Here is a 17,636-nt window from a genome sequence, read left to right on the forward strand (position 1 = left end):
AGAGTCCGAGGGGAAACGTCTCTGTAGTCCAGAGGCTGAGAAATGTGAAGGTATGCTATTTGAGGAAGCAACAAGCCATGGGCTCCTCAACTGGTTCAAGAGAAACTTCAGTATTATATGGCTTCAGGAAGCCCTGGGCCATGCATGGTCTTTTAGGGTCCTGGATTGATTCACCCCAAAGGAGCCCTAAGAGATAGCTGATGTCAGCATGTCAGCATTGCCCCATATATCTCACAAGGAAGCCCACAAGATCCAACCTACTTTTCTGAGTTTCTCCAAGGCTACTGTGCCCAATGGCTCAGGAAAGTGACTGAATAACCTAAAGACCACTCAAACCCAGGAGCAGTTTTCCCCCCACCCCAAACCACACTAGACCCCCTTCTCCCAAAGAAGCTGGCCTGGGATTGGGAGAAAAACATTAAAGGTGCCAGTAAAAGCCTTGCTTCCAAATCTCCCGATTTCCCCAGCCCTTCGAGATAATCGGATTCAGCTGGTTAGATCTACTCCCCATGAGCTCAGCATCAGCATCAGCAATGTGGCCCTGGCGGACGAGGGCGAGTACACCTGCTCCATCTTCACTATGCCCGTGAGAACTGCCAAGTCCCTCGTCACTGTGCTCGGTGAGGCTCCCAAACCCCAGTGTCTCTGCAGCATGCTTCCTCACAAACAAATCTCCCTAGGTGGGCCCCTGAAGCACCCTAGAGCCAGGCAAGTCTCCAATCATTTTGGAAAAGTTCAGCCTATGTTTCCTTTGTAATGGAATACAATGCAAAGACAACTGGGTTCTAATCCTTTCTCCTCTGCTTACTGTTTGCTCTGGGACAAATCTCTTACTCTCTTTGGCCTGAATTTCCTAAGCTGCAACAGAAGGATGATAATGTCTATTCCACCTACCTCCCAAGATAGTGAGATGGAAACATGAGAAGTGCATGCAATGTATGATTATCATTTCCAAGACGAGTACCCCAGTTGCTTACATGCTCTTATCTTGATCCTGTATTTCAACTTCCCTCTTTGCTTCCCTGAGCCTCACACTATTTCTGTGGCCACCCAGCTGCACTGTGGGGTATCATATCTCAGGTATGGTATATCTCCCACAACCATACGTCCTCCCCCCAGGTCTTCCCTCTGGTCTTCAGGGAGGAGACGAATGAGAAAGATGATTTCTTTAGTCTTCTACCCATCATAAACCCAGGTATCCCGACCCCAGAGAGGCCGTCTCAGCAGGGAGAGCTGAGATGTGACCTCATGGTGCCTCTCCTTCCTATCCTGGCCATCCCCTTTCCACGGCAGGAGTCCCACAGAAGCCCACAATCAGTGGCTACAAGTCATCATTACGGGAAAAGGAGACAACCACCCTAAAATGTCAGTCTTCTGGTAGCAAGCCTGCAGCCCAGCTCACCTGGAGGAAAGGTGACCAAGAGCTCCATGGTAAGTTCCTCCTACCTTGGGGTTAAGGGAGGAGGTGGTACTGGGTCAGGAGGAGAGAGGCTGAGAGAGGGGTACATGTCTATACATCTTTGTTTGTGCACATAAGGTGTGGTGTAGAAGGAGAAAGGGGGAATGACAGATATTCTGTGTACACTTATGTGTGTGTGTGTGTGTGTGTGTATCTGTGTTAGGGCCTACATTCTCCCTATTTGTACATATCCATTTCACAACTTTCTAAGTTTGTCTGAGTTGAGACTCACCATCTGTATGTCTACGTGGGGCCCACACAATATCTGTATGTTAGGGCTCACTCTGTGTCTGTGTGTCTGTGCATGTGTGTGTCTGCTTCTGCACTCTAGGAGAACTAACCCAAGTACAGGAAGATCCCAATGGTAAAACCTTCACTGTGAGCAGCTCAGTGACGTTCCAAGTTACCCGGGAGGATGATGGGGCAGACATCATATGCTCTGTGAACCATGAATCTCTTAAGGGAGCTGACAGATCCACTGCTCAACGCATCGAAGTATTATGTATGTCCTGGGCTTGTGGGTGAAGAAGGATCAGGTATGAGATGGGGAATGGGAAAAGAAAGTGCCACTGACATTTAATGAAACAACAGGCACAGATAAGTGAATAGGTAAAAAAAAAAAAAAAAAACAATGAGGCAAGAGGTGACAGGACTAGGCCAAGTGTCAGCAAACTTTTTATGTAAAGGGTCCAAGAACAAGCATTTGAGGCTTTGATGGCCATAGGGTCTCTTTCTCAACTACTTAAGTCTGCTGTTGCTGCAAGAAAGTAGCCATAGACAATATGTAAACAAATGAACATGGACGTGTTCCAATAAAACTTTATTTACGTAAACATGTAGCTGGCAGGATTCAGCCCAACAAGTAAGTTTACCAACTCCTAGACTAAGCCAGTGTTATGCAGCTAGATTGTAAATTGTAGTGGTAACCATCGCAAATCAGAAGTCAGAAGACACAGGCTCTAGTCTGCCCTCCATTACCTTCTAGCTGTATGTTGTTAAGAAAATTACTTAACCCCACTGAGATGGATACTTTATTTGCTAAACGAGAAGATGAACACGGAGGTCACAAAGGCTCTTCTGGGTCTAAGATACCCTGATTTCAAGAAAAAAACAGGTGGTAGGAAAACACAATCTCTCTGGCATCATTATTCTCAGATCCTTCGCCACGGTAGTCCCCGATCGGCCCCAGCTGTGTGATTTTTCTTGGGATTCCACCCTGAAATGGCCATTGTCATGATCACTACTCCTAACCTTTCCAAGGATCCTCATCCTTCTATGGAATCTGCCTTGAGTACAGACAGGAAACTTCCCCTCTCACCTAAGGAAATTTGGAAATATTCAAAAAGAACTTTTCTGAGTGGAGAAATCAAAAGGAAAAGAAAACAAAGTACAAAGATAGAAGATAACGAGTGATCAAATAATGCATTTTTTGTCCTAACTTATCTACAGGCTGGATGTTCTTCTAAAATAACTAATACCCTTAATCTCTTTCTTATGGAAGATCCAGGCCTGACCTCAGTGCTATTTAAATCAATTGCTAGACGCATTGCTGAAACTTGACCATGAGGTAGGTTTGGGGTGGCGTCACCTTCCATTTAGCAGACTCTCCATCTGGAATCAGACAACCTGGATTCTAGCTACACTGCCGCTACTTCATAGCCATGTTACTTTCACCAAAGCATTTCATCTCTTAGTGGCTCCTGCTTACTTCACTGAATTTTCGTGAGGATAAATGAAATAATATATGTCAAAGAACCATGTAAACTTCAAAGTTCTATATTGCTATAAGGTGTTTCTCTGATTATTCGTTCTTAGTGAGGCCCTGGCCTGGGCTCCTTCCCATGAGCCTGGTCTCTGGCCAGAGCTAAAGGTGGCCCTTCCGTCTGATCCCCAAAGATTTCTCTGTTAGATACCAGACCGTCTGGCAATTACTCTCCAGGGCCTTTGAGGCCCAACTGTGATCAGCAGTCAGTCAACAAATGCTATCCTCCAGGCGCTGTGCTAGAGGTTTCTATGGCTGTGGGGCCCCAGAACACCCATTCTCTCACCTGGCCTGATTCTCTTTGTCCTGTTTGGTTTGACTGAAACACGTTCATTAACTGGTTGTTAAGGTTGGCCCTATCCTTAGGGGAAGCTCGGCCTCTTTATCTGTCATTCTAAACCAGCATCTGGTTGTATTGTTCTATGCAGCCATCTGGACCCAGCCTCCTAAGCAGCCCTTTGGCATCGGTCGCAGATGCCATTCTTCCTTCGCAGAGCCCATCTATATTGTGTCAGTGCCTTTTTGCAGCCAAAATATGACCCCAATCTCTTGCTCTTTCAAAGCTCTCACTTCACTTTTGGCCTGACCGCTAAAAATGATATTTTGTCTTCAAGCATTGCTTCCAGTTTATGCTCCCTTGCAGAGCAGAGAGGATGGAGAGGTTGTGAGCTCAGTAAATGGTCAAGTTCAAGTTTATCTGCTCTGCCAAAAATATGTATTAAGTCCCCTTTATGTGCTAGACAGTGTGCTAGGCACAAATGAACCAGTGACCCCCCTCTTCTCAGCTCTCTAAGACATCCTGAGGGTCTCCACCAAGGACAGACCTTCTGGAATCCTCCCTCCACCAGGGTGCAGTACAAGTCCCTCACACATTCAATGGCAATAGCAGTCTTTGCTCACAAGAGGTGGCGGGGGAAGGTCTTTGTTCACAGCCTCTCAGGCTCCTGAGGCTTTTAGGGGTAGAAGCTGTAATGCATAACTGGGTGATTCTGAGATTGGGACAATCTCCTAAAAGGTGTGGGAGTTTGGCATTGACACCATTTCCTTCTCCACAGACACACCGACTGCAGAGATTAGGCCAGACCCTCCAAAACCCCGCGAGGGCCAGAAGCTGTTGCTACACTGTGAGGGTCGTGGCAATCCCGTGTAAGAAGATCCATTTCCTGGTTTCTCATGCCCCTTCATACTCTCAGATTGTGACCTTCACTTAAAATCTTCCCGTTTCCTTCTCAACTGTCTGAGCCTCTCATTTTCCCCGACACTGTCTATCACTGTCCATCCTTTATGGTTTCTCCCCAAGCAGCAGAATTAGGGAGAGGCTGCTCTCTGGCTGAGTCCCTGAGGTTCCCATAAGGAACCAAGTTACAGTAACAGACAAGTTAGGAAATCTCCCTTATCCCCAAATTGAACCTCTAGAGGTCACCCTCCCCCTATCTCTGAGCAGCTCAGTGTTTCTGGCCCCTATAACTTCTTGAGCCTTCATCAAATAGTCCTTGACTTCCCTGCTCCCGGTTATTTTTGTCTCCCTTTAGCTCCCTGACCTACTCTCTCCTGAACACTTTGGATTTCTCTGCCTCCACAGGCCGCAGCAGTACCTGTGGGAGAAGGAAGGCAGTGAGCCACCGCTAAAGATGACCCAGGAGAGTGCTCTTATCTTCCCCTTCCTCAATAAGAGTGACAGTGGCACCTACGGCTGCACAGCTACCAGCAACATGGGCAGCTACAAGGCCTACTACATTCTCAATGTGCATGGTGAGCCCTCCTTGGCCCTCCTCCAGCATCCCCCTGCTCCCTTTCTCTTTTCATCTTATACTCTCATTTCTGTCTCCTAGTAGCATCCCAGACCATGCTTGGGAGTGGACTAAAGGGACAGCAGCCCACCACTGGAGAGCCTGAGGACTTAGGCTCTAGGTGCACTCTGGAATGTGTAAAAGGAAAAATCAATAGAATGGTAGACTCTCATCTGCCTCTGTTTAGCATTGGTGACCCAAGTGACACCATCCTCCCATCCCTGCACTTACCTGGCAACAAGAATAATAATTCTGTGTGTAGCGGCCCCACAGCCTCTCAAGTGTGAGTGTAGATACGACAGGCTCTCCTCAAGGTTGCTTCTCCTGTGACTACTGTGGGATGCATGTTGCTGCTGTCATCTCCTTTTCTGCAGACTTTGGACACACTATACTGGGTCCAGGCAGAAAATAGAGATACATTTGTACTATGCTAAGAGGTAGTCAGACTCATTTCTCAGATGCCATATATTCTAGAGGACGATGATCCTTCTCTGAAGTTCTTACCAAATATGTGACCACAAAACCCAGCTTTAGGAGAAGTGACATGTGAGCGCAGAGGCTCCTTTGTGGGGAGTTGGCAGGAGATATTTTGAAGACCACGACAGCAGTGGGGTCCTGCCAGAAAGTCTTAGAAGCCTTTCCTTAGAAAAAGGGAAATGCATTGTCAGGGGAATATCAGAGGCTCCCTTACTTGAAATGCCCATTAAAGCAGTGAGGGGATAGCAGCCAAGCTGCCCAGGGATAAAAAACCTGATCTTGGAACCAGAGTGTCTGGATGGGATGATTCTGATTCCAGGGGCAGACCTCAGCATGTGCAAGCTGCCTCAGCACAACAAACAAAGCTATTGTAGGATGCCAGGAGCCAGGACGATGCACTGAAATACGGTTCCTGCCCCCAGATCTCTCCAGACCAACTCTGATGATGATTGGCAGTCAGAGAAAGTTCTTGTGCCCTTGTGGGTGGTCTCTTACTGATCCTCCTGTCCTGTGCTAGAAAGTCAAGTCCTATTTGACTGCATTGGCTTCCAGTGCTGACACCCGGTGGTAGAATAAGTTACTGCATCTTCTTCCGGAATACCCTAAGCAGATTTGACACCCACCAGCCTGGAATGAAATTAAATGGAGTTCCACCTAGAGACAGGAACCTGTGACTGATGACCCCAGAGGTCATTTTGGCCATGGGAACCTCTGCTTTTCTAGGGAATTTCAATTTCCATAGTCTCTGCAATAATTATCCAGGATTGGTTTTTAATGTGGACTGTGTCTCCCATACTCCCTGGAAGAAAGATAGTAGGTAAACTCATTCTGCTTCTTCCAACTTACACCATCGCACCTACCCCATCATATCACAGAGCCTCCAGGCCCATCCTCTAACTCCCTCCCAAGCAGAGCATAAAAAATCAGAGTATAAATGTTTTCTTTTCAAATAAGGCGTAGACAGGCAAGGGACTAAAAAGCTGGCCCAGTCAAGCCTGAGGAGACATAAGGTAGGAAAGACAAAATGTATAAGGAGTCAATAAGGCATCAAGACTCAAGCTGAGTCTATGGAAAAACAGTAGCTCTCCCATGGGTGGGAGAGTTGTAGCTACAGCTAGTGTAATTTTGGGCACATCAGGACTGTGTCCTGGGCCTGTGCACTATCTCCTCAGATATTTGGGACTCTGGCTGTGGCTGGTGCCATCCTTGGCATGACTGGCCCAGTCTGCTGTGGAAATCTACCCTCTATGGATGCTACTGTGGAGGACAGATTCTCTGTATCTGATGGCCAAGACATCGGCCATCATGGGAGAGAGCAGTTCAGTCTTTGTCCTTACCACAAACCCTTGGATGGTGGGGAAGTGGAGACGGAGTCCCGGACCTCCGTGATAAGACACGCTAGAGGACTTGGGTTTTGCTGGGACTCTAAACTCCCTGCCAAGATGGAGCGCTGTTCTTTATACAGGGGTTACAGCCTATCATCTTTCAGAAGATGTTATCAGAGGGCCTAATTCTTGGCTCCACCCAGTTTTTCAATGCTCCTTCTCTCTCTGATCGCAGGTAGACAGATAGATGTTTAATGCTTAGACATTAATGCAGTGATCTTTGACCAAGGTCAAGCTTCAATGCCATGAACTCACCTTAAAGGGTTGAGGGTGCGCAGACTTATCTATTTATTCATGAATACATCAATTTTTTAAACAATTACTATGTCCAGACACTGTTCAAGAACTAGTGTACAAAATAAGGCATATCCCCTTTGCTGGATGACGCCACTCCATTCTCCTGATGTTAGTCCATATTCTCTGCTATGTACAATTACCCATGGCCAGATCAGAAATGCTGTAAGATCAGGGTTCTTCCCAGATCTGACTGTGCATCCCCCGTTCCCTCCAGATCCCAGTCCAGTGCCCTCATCCTCCAGCACCTACCACGCCATCATTGGCGGGATTGTGGCTTTCATCGTCTTCCTGCTACTCATCCTGCTCATCTTCCTCGGCCACTACTTGATCCGGCACAAAGGTCAGAGACGTGAGGGAAGTGTCAGGAGAACTTGGGAGCCCGTAGGGAGATCAGTCAGGGCTGGCAGGAAAAAGTCAGCTGTAGGAAGGGCCTTCGGAGACTCGATTGGCCCCTTGGTGTGTTTGAGAAAGAAAAAATGCAGCCAACCCTGCGATAACTGAGCACCCCCAGGCCAGCAATGGAGCCTGGTCGCTGATCATCCAAGTAAAAGCAAACCTTCCCATTCAGTCAGCTGCAGCTCCCATGTGGCTCTGCCTCCAGGGTCTAACTGCCCAACTCCACTTCTCCTCCCCATTTCTTCCTTTCTGTTTAGCCTCATTTTCCTTGTCCTTTGATCTCCTCTCCCACCCCTTGTCCCCACACCATCTCTTTTCTTTTATCTCCTCTCCTATATCCATGCTATCTCTCTACCCTCTCCTCACAGTGCTTCCTTTCAGACTGTCCCCTCTGTTATTACTTCTAGCCAGCAGCCAGACCACATGTACTGATCAAATGCTAGCCAGATCTGCATTCACCCATGCATCGCTCATGAAGCCGACATAGTGGTTTCCCTATCACCACTTTACACACACGTGTGCACATAGACACGCACACATACATACATAAACACATACATATAGACATGTACACAATACATACACACACACACATATGCATACATGCACACCATGTTTTTGGCCTGTATTGTGGATGAGATTCTAATTAAAGGCAAGATTCATTAATTCATAGGGGTGCGGTCAGGTGAGGAATGTTGGCAGCAAGATGCAAACTAGGTCAGGAGGGGAGGAAGAAAGCTAAAGGCAGGAGAAAAGTTACAGGAACAAGATGTGGGTGGGTGGGTAGGTGAGTGGGAAATTGGGTTGAGGGGCTTCAGAGGTTTGGAAACTGCTCCTGAAAGAAGCAGCCTCTATCTCTCCCCAGGAACCTACCTGACCCACGAGGCGAAAGGCTCTGATGACGCCCCAGATGCAGACACGGCCATCATCAACGCAGAAGGCGGGCAGTCGGGCGGGGACGACAAGAAAGAATATTTCATCTAGGGGTGCCCACCCACCTTCTGCGCCCCCCAGGGGCCCTGTGGGGACTGCTGGGGCCATCACCAACCCGGACTTGTACAGAGCAACCCCAGGGCCACCCCTCCCGCTTGCTCCCCAGCCCCCCCACCCCCTGTACAGAATGTCTGCTTTGGGTGCGGTTTTGTACTCGGTTTGGAATGGGGAGGGAGGAGGGCGGGGGGGAGGGAGGGTTGCCCTCAGCCCTTTCCGTGGCTTCTCTGCGTTTGGGTTACTATTATTTTTGTAACAACCCCAAATCAAATCCGTCTCCAGGCTGGAGGGGCAGGGGCACTGGGGTGAGAAAAGTGAAAACCCTGGAGTGTTAGGAGGAGAATGAAGGTGGAGGGGTGAGGACAGGAAAGGAACAGGGCCGGTTTAGTGGGGGGCTCTAACCAGCCCTCCATTCTCTACAACAGAGGGCTCCCCGACTTCCCTGGAAATGGGGAGGTTGTGAGCAGGAGCTGGAGGTGGCTTTTCATCTGCTAGTCACACACCTCGAGCTATGGACAGAGAAACAAGTGCCACCCTGACACCTCTCTTCCACTACAATGGGAAAGGGGTGAATGGAGGTCCCCGAAGAGATGTGACCTGCGGATGACATGCAGCCATACAGGGACCCTGGGCTGCAACATGGGAAGGATGTGGGTCCCTATAAAGAAGGGTAGATTTAGAGAGGAAGGATGGCAGAGTTGGACCCGTCTACCCTTGCCCGCCACAATGAGTGAAGCCAGGCCCCTTTCGCAGGAACTGCCCTTGGGGGTTGGCAGAGCAAGGCTGCCCCTCCTTGCTCCAGCAGCTGTGGGAGAGGCGCTGCTCAGGGGCCTGAACTGCATCTGCTTCCCCCTCGCCGAGGGGCCCCTCAGTCTCACCCAAGCCCTGGACTGTTGCACGGCAACCACTCCTCTTATGGCATTGCTCAGCAACTGCCCCTCCCATCTTGTGCCCTCCTGTGCCCCTTCCTATTCCCTGAGCCGTCCCTTAGTCTTTCCTCCCTCCTTCAGCAGCCAGGCAGACATAACAACAAAAATACTAAAAGGAGCTTCACTGCACTGAGCTGTTTCCTGCCCAAACGAAGGGATAATGTGAACTCTGTGAGTGTGTGAATGTGTGCATCTGTGTGTCTCTGTGCCTGTGCATGTATGTGTGTGTGAGTGAGAGACAGAGAGGGGGTCCTGGGTGGGTGGGCGGGCTGTGGGACATGTGAAGAAGGGCTTTGGGAGTGGAGGATTCCTGGTCAGGCTTTGTACCTCACCTGGGATGTTGCTCCATCCTCGTATTTTCCGTGCCACCCCCAGTGCCCATCTCTCGTGGAGAAAACAGTTCCAGGATGCGTTTTTGTTCAGTTGTCCATCTCGTCTCTCCCTTAAAACACAGAACATTCAACCCCTGCCTCGATTTCCCTTCTCGGAGCCATGGAGTCAGTGCCACAGCCTTTGCTATGCACCCCTCAGGCCTCTCCCTGGCACTGACCCTGGAATGACCACGGTCACTTCTTTTTCCCATAGTCCGTACCCAGTGCTTTGAGAGCTGGGAGTGAAACCTCCAGTCTCCTTCCCATCTCCACCCCCACTTTTGATTTTCTGTCTTCCTTCATGGCCAAGCTGGTTTCCGTGGCGATGAGGTTGCTCACTCTCCCTGTCCCCGCCGGCCGCCTCGCCTCAGACCCAGATGCCCCTTGGCGCCACTCTCCCTCTCCTCCAGCATGTCCTCCCTGCTCTGACAACCCAGGGCTCTGCAAAATTGGGGCAGCTGCATCCAGCAGGTCTGCCCGCCCCTTCAGTTCAGGTAATACCCTTGTGAATCTTCCAGCCTCTGGTTAGGGCCCTGGGCACCACAGGTAGTCCCCCACCTAAGCCAGGGCCTCCTCCTCTTATAGCAGCAAGGCAGCCTAGGGCCCCAGGCCTGTCGGCTTCCTGTCTCCCAGCACCCGCTTTTGGGAAAGTGACTTTTCCTCTTTGAGCTGAACCACTCTGTCCATATTACACAGAAGCCATATTTGTACGGGGGGCGGGGGGAGAGGGGCTGTTGTGCTGTGTGTGTCCGTCTGTTAGGGGGGAAGGGAGCAGGGAGGGGATCGTGTATCTTTATAATCTTTCTAACTCTCCTGTGCTAATCTCAGAGGGGCCACCCTCAATATATCTGGATTATCCACGTCGCTCAGCTGCCTCCTTCTTGTTGCTCTTGCTCCTTTTGGGACGCGTGTGTTTAAGGGCTGTTCTGCTGGTCTCTCCTGTGCCTGGTCCCTCAGGGGTGGTGTGTGGCTTGCCATGCCTCTCTCCCACGGGCGTCTCTGTATAGAAACAATACAGCTCTCCAAAGGAGAGAAGTGTGTTCACCCCCTTTGACTGGGTCCTTGCTTTCCAGAGAGTGATTGGGGTGAGGCATCTGACTGCGCCCCACTGCCCTCTGCCAGACAGTGCTGGAGAAGGTGGAGATGAAGGTGGAGACAAGGCCAACACCACTCCAGGACAGCTTCAACATACCTTCCCCAAAGTAACTCTCTAACCCCCTTCATGCTGAACTTGACACTAGAGCTAGTGTCCTGGAAAAAAGGGGACAATCTCTGTAGGGTACCCATCCTTTTGCATCTTTGCTTCCTACTCCACCTTCAGGAACCCCTATGTGATGGGAAAGAGCTACTTGGTTGAACTGGAGTTAAAACATCTCATGCTTCCTTAGACAAGTGAAACAGTGTCACCTAAGCAGCCCTCTCTGTCTCATCATTCTGACTCGGACTCCGTGACTCACTCCTCCCAATGTCCAGGCTGTCTCTCCAACAGAGGAAATAAGATGCAGGGGTGGGGATGAAACAGCAGAGCTCATGTGAAAGCAGTGGGGGTGGGGTGGGGCGGGGTGGAGAAGGGGCTACCAAAGAGCAGAGATGTTGGCTTAGGGGGATCTGCCTGCAGGGTGGAAGCCCTTTCTCTCTGTGGTGTGGAGAGAGATAGAAGCTCTCCCCCTCATAAGAAACTTTACATATTGCTGAGATGCCAGGCCAAAGTAGCAGTTCCAGAGCCTTTATGTCCCCCAACAGAAATATGAATAGGGATTACTCCATAGGCAACAGTCCCATTTTAAAATATGCTGTCCCATTGTCCCCCAGAGCCTGCTTTAACTTGTCAGACCATGTGTTCTGCTTGGTATGGAAGCTGCATTCACTGTGCCCATAGGTGGCTAGACAAATGCCCAACTGCTCCCTGAAGCAGTTTCATTACGCAGCCTTGACAGTCACCCCCAGCCCTCCCTCCTCTCACACTGAAACACCCAGACCCGGAGACAGCATGACACACCTAGACACCTGCGTAATGCCTAGCGCTCAGATGTGTGCACACAATACACAACACACAGCCACACACACACGGATAGATAAGTACGTTTATATACCCCCTTCTGTTACACAAAGAGCCCCGCCCACACACATACCATTCAGGTTGACAGCATCACATGGATCCAACCACAAGCACCACTGACACCCCTTCCCACAAACACATCGCTTTTGAACCATCTTTCCTTGGATGAAGTTGAAGGGAATGGTGGAGCAGCGAAAGTCATCAGCTGCCCTTTCCCTCCTATTTCCCAGCAGGTCTCTCATCTCTGTTTCACACTTCACCTCTGGCCCCCTCTTCCTTCCTTGTGCTTGAAGAATCCCTTCTTGCTGGGAAATCCTCTGGTTTCTCAGCCTCCCTTTCCATCTTTGGGAAAATACCCACTTTCTGGTCCCCACCTTCTTCCTTTCTCAAATGCAGGTCCCCACCAGAGGAATACAAACATAACAGGAAACTGGCCAGTGCCCCATGTGGGCCTGAGTCTTGGGCAGGCAGTGGGCGTGGGATAGCAGCTTCCTGAATGCCCCCACCTCCCACCCCATGGCCCTGCCCAGAACTGATGGCCTTCATTAGTCCATGGCACTTATCTTGGAACCACAGCCACTGACAGAACAGTCCCTGCCCTTCTCTGCCTGCCCGGCTCCCAGAAGTGCCATGGGGAACTGCATGCACGGGGTGAGTCTGAGACTGAGCCCACAGCCCCCACCTTTTTGTGCCTCTGTCTGACTCTTGGGTCTTTATACTTCTTTCCTTCTCTCCTCCTCTCTCATCCCTTCCCTCTTTTTTTCCTGTCTCTCCTTACCCCATTCTCCGAGGTCCCCCATTATTTTCCTCCTCATTTGCCTTTCAGTCAGTTCGACCCACATCTTGTCACCTCCTCCTTCCCTGCTCTCCCAGTCCTGTCCACTACCCCACTACCCTTGCACTTGCTTTTCCATGGCTCTTTCTTCCTCCACAGGCCCCTGAGTCTCCCTGCATTGTCCTTTCCACCATCCCCACTGCATCCAACTCCTCCAGCCCCCACTTTCCTTCTGTCCTTCCCCCACCCTCTCACTCAGTTCGAGGAGACTCTTCAGTGGGGTAACTAGATGTTCTGGTTGCCCCCTCTCAGGGTGTCCACCTGGTGCCTGAGGAGAACCCTACTACGTTCGTGTTTGAAGGGGATATTTTTGATGAGTTTAATGATTCCTATGAACTGGAATATAACAACACCGACCTGGAAGCAGCTGCCCCCTGCCACTCCTGTATCCTGCTTGATGACTCCTCACTGCCCTTCTTCATCCTCGCCAGCATCCTGGGCATCCTAGCTAGTGGAGCTTTCCTCTTCACACTTCTCAGACCTCTCTTCCACTGGCAGCTCTGCCCTGACCGGCCCATCCTGGTACAGCTGGCTGTGGGCAGTGCCCTCTTCAGCATTGTGGTGCCCATTGTGGCACCAGGGCTATCAGGAGTCTACAGCGCCCACTTGTGCCACCTGGCCCACTTGGTCTGGTATAGCTCAGCCTTTGCCCTGGCTCTGCTGATAGGGTGCCGTGCCTGTCTGGGCCCCAAACTGAGTGCAAGCCAAGTCCCATGCCTTACCTTGGGGCTCACTGTGGGTCTCTGGGGAGTAGCTACTCTACTGGGGCTGCCTGTCCTGGCCAATGATGTGCCTCATGGACTCTGCACCCTGACATTCAGCCGGGGCCGAGGAGTTTTGCCAGCCATACATGCTGCAGCCTGTTTTTCCATCTTTTTCTTGTTGCCACTGGGTTTGTTGGGAGCTAAGGGGCTAAAGAAGGCATTGGGCAGGGGACCATGTCCCTGGGTTGATATCCTGTGGGTCTGGTTCATTTTCTGGTGGCCTCATGGGCTGTTTCTGGGATTAGACTTCCTGGTGAGGTCCAAGTCCTTGAAATTGTCAACATGTCTGGCCCAGCAGGCCCTGGACCTGCTGCTGGAACTGACAGATGCCCTGGCAATATTGCACTGTGTGGCTACACCCCTCCTCCTAGCCCTGTTCTGCTACCAGGCCACTCGCACTGCCGCACCCTCCCTGCCTCTCTCAGCAAGAGAGTCTTCTCATCTGGACACCATTGGAGGCAAATCCTTCCCACCTGTCAAGCTGAATTAAAGTCTATGCTGCTTTTATGAAGCTGGTGGTTTCTTATTTTGTCTGTGGATGTAGAGGAGAGGAAGGAGAATAGAGAGAGAGATTTCACACCAAAATTTCCTACCAGCGTCTGTTCCTCTAGCTAGCCTGGGGAGAATGTGAATGATGTACAAACATCCTCAGGGCACACAGATGTTCTCTTGAGGTGTGAGGTTACTGCCATCTCAAGTGAGAAGAGAAGGAAGACCAGAGTAAGAGGGGAGCAGCTAAGCCTAAAACACTAGAAGAGATGACTTAGCAGGTAAGGAAGACAAGAAGCTGCTGCAGAAGGCAAATGAAATAGGAATAGAAACCAGAGAAAGAAAAACGGAGAAGAGTGAAGATAAGCCCAGAGCCTGACACCCCCTTCCTGTCTGGCCTGTCCACCCTTCCTCTCTACCTTCTATCCCACTGACACCGGTTGGCTTTGTTTAGAGATCAGGAGGGTGGTGGGGAAGGTGGAGAGAAGGATCCTGGGAGAACTTACTTAGTCCAGGGAACATATCAAGATAATTCTAAAAGCCACTTCCTTGGAGTCATCTCTCGAAGGTTTATTCCTCAGCATGACCCTAATCCCTGTGTGTGTGTGTGCACGCGCGCACGGGCATATGTATATTTGTCTGTCTCCATCTGTTAGAACTCATATCCACATTAGATTCACGCATATAGTAACATATGCCTATGTATGTGCTTGCCTCTCCGTCGGTGTCTGAACTGCACACCCCTATGCGTGTGCTCTGACCTCTCTCAGGCCCCTTCCTCCACTTCATTCTGCTATCCATCCTTGTTCTTGGGATATGGAATCAGGATCTACGACTCACTTCTTACCCGAATGAGTTTTCTTTACCCTGGTTCTGTGCCTATTCTTTTCTGTGTAGGATGTGTAGAGGGAACTGAAAATCAAAAGTTGTGAAGCACGAGAAACTTAAAGGGGAGGAGCCTGATCTGATTCATCTTCTGCTTAGAATCTCCTAAATTTCCTTTTCAAAGCCCTTTTAGCTCTTGAAATAAACCATTCTTTCAGACACAAGTCTTTCCTTCCACCTTCCTCACTGTGCCCGTATGCCCTGGGCACCTCTTCTCCCAAAACCCCCTGACTGGCTGCTTAATCTTGGAGCCTTTTTCTCAAGCCCACACATCCAAGTTTAAGTGATGATTGGAAGCATAATGAAGAAGCCTCTCTTGATTAGGGAAACAACTTCTATACCACCGATGATTTCACCCTCTGCCCAAGATGTCACACACAGAAAAAATGAGCTTCTCCCTCCAACCCAATTAAAAGCTGGGGAAACTTGAGAGGGTACATTACATCCGTCTGAATCCAGATATGGTCTTTCCATTTTTCAAAGATGTGCTCTACCTGGTTTCTCCCCTAAACTGTTTCTGCTTGACTCTCTGGGCTTGGAGATAAATAGGAGAGTGCAGGAAACGAGGAGAGATGAGTTAGAGCATCCTAGGCAGGTGGTGCGAAAGGCTGTGGGAATTTTCCTGGGTGGGCACGGTGACAAAGCCTCTAAATCCCCCACCTCCTGTCTCTTAGCAACCACCAGGCTTGCTGCTGATTGGTGCATCCTAAATTGAAAGGCAAGATTTAGGGACTGATTGAGACGGGGAGACATTCTGAAATTGAAAGGAAGGGAGAGAAAATGAAGAAAAAAGGGATGATTTACAAACCTAAATTATGCTAAGGTCTCCAAACACAGTTCATGAATGTGTCCCAGTGTTTTCTTTTTCTCTTATTCTCTTTCCAGCCTCCTCTCATAGTTCCCCCTCCAGCTTCTGACCACTCTCAATCCTACCAGCCTCACCCGACTCCCTTACGAGGGACTGGATTGGAAGGCTGACCTCGCTGTGGGGGATGAGAGGGTGTTTTCCACTTCATGAATCTTCCAGTGTCTACCTGATGCAAGGGAGGCTTAATTTAAGACCACTGGGGTTGTCTTATCTACCCTCCAGCCCGTGCCTCCAGATAGAAATCCCTCCTTGCTCAGTCCAGTTAGAGAGAGTCCCAGAAAGCTCCACAGCTATCACCTCTCTCACAAAGTAAAGGCAGAGGCAGCAGATGGTAAGAGATCAGAGTGGGTTGGAGACGCCTCCCCACAGTTATCTCCTCCCATTCCATCCCTGCTGCTTTGCCCCAGTCCCTTCAGGGGCCCGCCTTTCCCGTGTTATCTGTAAGTTCTTCTGTAAGTCTAACCCTGACCTCAGCCATTTCTTTAAGGGTTTCCTCGGAGTCCTGTTGCCCTAGTCCATTTAACTCACCACATGGCAACAACCACTCCAAAACTGGTCTGAATCTGGCGTCTTTTCTGCAACCCTTCAGGAATACAAATCCTGTTTCCTTAGAACCCTTGAGAATTTAATCTTAGGGTTGGCAGGGACTTTAGCTGTGTGTGAGTTATTGAGTCTCCTGGCTAAAGAAAAAATCCTCTCGGAAAGATGAGAGCCAGGGAGGCAAGCTCTGGGGAACACACGACACCCTGGGGAAGGTCAGTCTGCATTGCATCTTTAAGGAGAGAGACTTGGGTCTTAAGGGAGGATTGAAGATCACGTTGATACCCATAGTTCATTTATTTCAGGCTGGGGTGCCTCCCAGAGGATTTAGGAAACAAATACCTGGTCCTCACACCCCTTTATCCACCCTATTTCCCCACCCCCCGGCCCCCACCCTCTCATCACCTTCCTCCAGAAGCCGCCCTCAGAGGAATTCCAATGGAGAACTTCACTGGGATTTCAAACTGAATTCATCGCCAACTCTAATTGCCAGGGATTTGCATGAAAACCATCGTATGCTATCTAATTATTCTGACAACAGCAGCCCGCCGTCTGGGCACAAGGAGAATAGCAATTTTAATTAACAATAATGCACCTTGCAGACGAATGTGACTGTTTAGGTTAATTAACAAGTCCAAGTTCTTCCAAATCATCTCTACACATCTAGGTGAATTGGGCAGAAGAGATGTGGGGTAGGCAGGAGGTGGGGGGAATTTAGAAATCAGTTCAGCAAAGATGCATGTTAGCTTTCGTCTTTCCTATAACTACTGGGTAAAGGGAAGGAGGAATCTTCAGGGGAGAGGGTCCCTTGAAAAATTGGTTTAGGGGAATTTGGGGTCATAACTTTAGGGGGATTTCAGACATCTGTATTTCACACTTAGATTTAAGAAACTGTTTAGACCCCTTTGTATAACTGAGAGGAAGAAGTCCTTGTAATTCCCAGATCTCTCTAATTCACTGTCTGGCTGTTTGCCGACATGGTTTCTAGCGTGAGAAGTCCAACTTGCCCATCGTGACATTCTGCCACCTTTCTTTGTATATTCTACCACGTTTGAGGGAGCATTTAAAGTTGCCTCCTTCCTAAGATTTCACAGATAATGTCCCGTTCCCTTCTCCAAGATTATTGTTTATACCTTTTTCCTGAGTGGTTCTCTGTGTGCTAAAAGAATACACTGTATGTGGCTCCTGGACCTGGGCCTTGTCTTTTCCCTCCAAATCAGGTATTATTAATCTTTCAGAGAAAGGGGGTCATAAGTCTCCTGGGAAATCTGGTGAAAGCGATGAAGCCTCTCTTTAGGAAAATATAATATTACACCCCAAATTTGGCATTTAGTTCTTCC

General features: G+C 49.5%; 2 protein-coding genes across 4 annotated transcripts in view; both read left to right on the forward strand.

The window, feature by feature from the left end:
• CADM3 (cell adhesion molecule 3) overlaps nt 1–9,614 on the forward strand; it is a 29,899-nt gene extending 20,285 nt beyond the window's left edge. For 2 of the 3 annotated variants that reach the window (XM_014848314.3, XM_014848313.3), the window contains 7 exons: nt 468–620; nt 1,294–1,431; nt 1,791–1,961; nt 4,277–4,367; nt 4,804–4,973; nt 7,385–7,510; nt 8,432–9,614. In XM_014848314.3, coding sequence (XP_014703800.1) covers nt 468–620; nt 1,294–1,431; nt 1,791–1,961; nt 4,277–4,367; nt 4,804–4,973; nt 7,385–7,510; nt 8,432–8,550 — 968 coding nt within the window. In that variant the 3' untranslated portion in view covers nt 8,551–9,614. The remainder of the gene's footprint in view (nt 1–467; nt 621–1,293; nt 1,432–1,790; nt 1,962–4,276; nt 4,368–4,803; nt 4,974–7,384; nt 7,511–8,431) is intronic. The other variant, XM_044758320.2, reaches the window with a different exon arrangement.
• Nucleotides 9,615–11,265: 1,651 nt separating this feature from the next.
• On the forward strand, nt 11,266–14,025 carry ACKR1 (atypical chemokine receptor 1 (Duffy blood group)). Its single transcript, XM_014848315.3, has 2 exons — nt 11,266–12,566; nt 13,003–14,025. The coding sequence occupies exons 1-2, from the start codon at nt 12,468–12,470 to the stop codon at nt 14,002–14,004; spliced, it is 1,101 nt and encodes a 366-aa protein (XP_014703801.1). The 5' UTR covers nt 11,266–12,467; the 3' UTR covers nt 14,005–14,025.
• The last annotated feature ends 3,611 nt before the right edge of the window (nt 14,026–17,636 follow it).

Source organism: Equus asinus, chromosome 25 (assembly GCF_041296235.1).
Source record: "Equus asinus isolate D_3611 breed Donkey chromosome 25, EquAss-T2T_v2, whole genome shotgun sequence".
Lineage (NCBI taxonomy): Eukaryota > Metazoa > Chordata > Mammalia > Perissodactyla > Equidae > Equus > Equus asinus.

Bases quoted from the DNA above. Each gene is read 5' to 3' on its own strand.
- ACKR1 (XM_014848315.3), top strand. From the start codon at position 12,468: ATGGCACTTATCTTGGAACCACAGCCACTGACAGAACAGTCCCTGCCC. The intron at 12,567-13,002 runs GTGAGTCTGAGA...GCCCCCTCTCAG, and splicing joins TGGGGAACTGCATGCACGGG to GGTGTCCACCTGGTGCCTGA.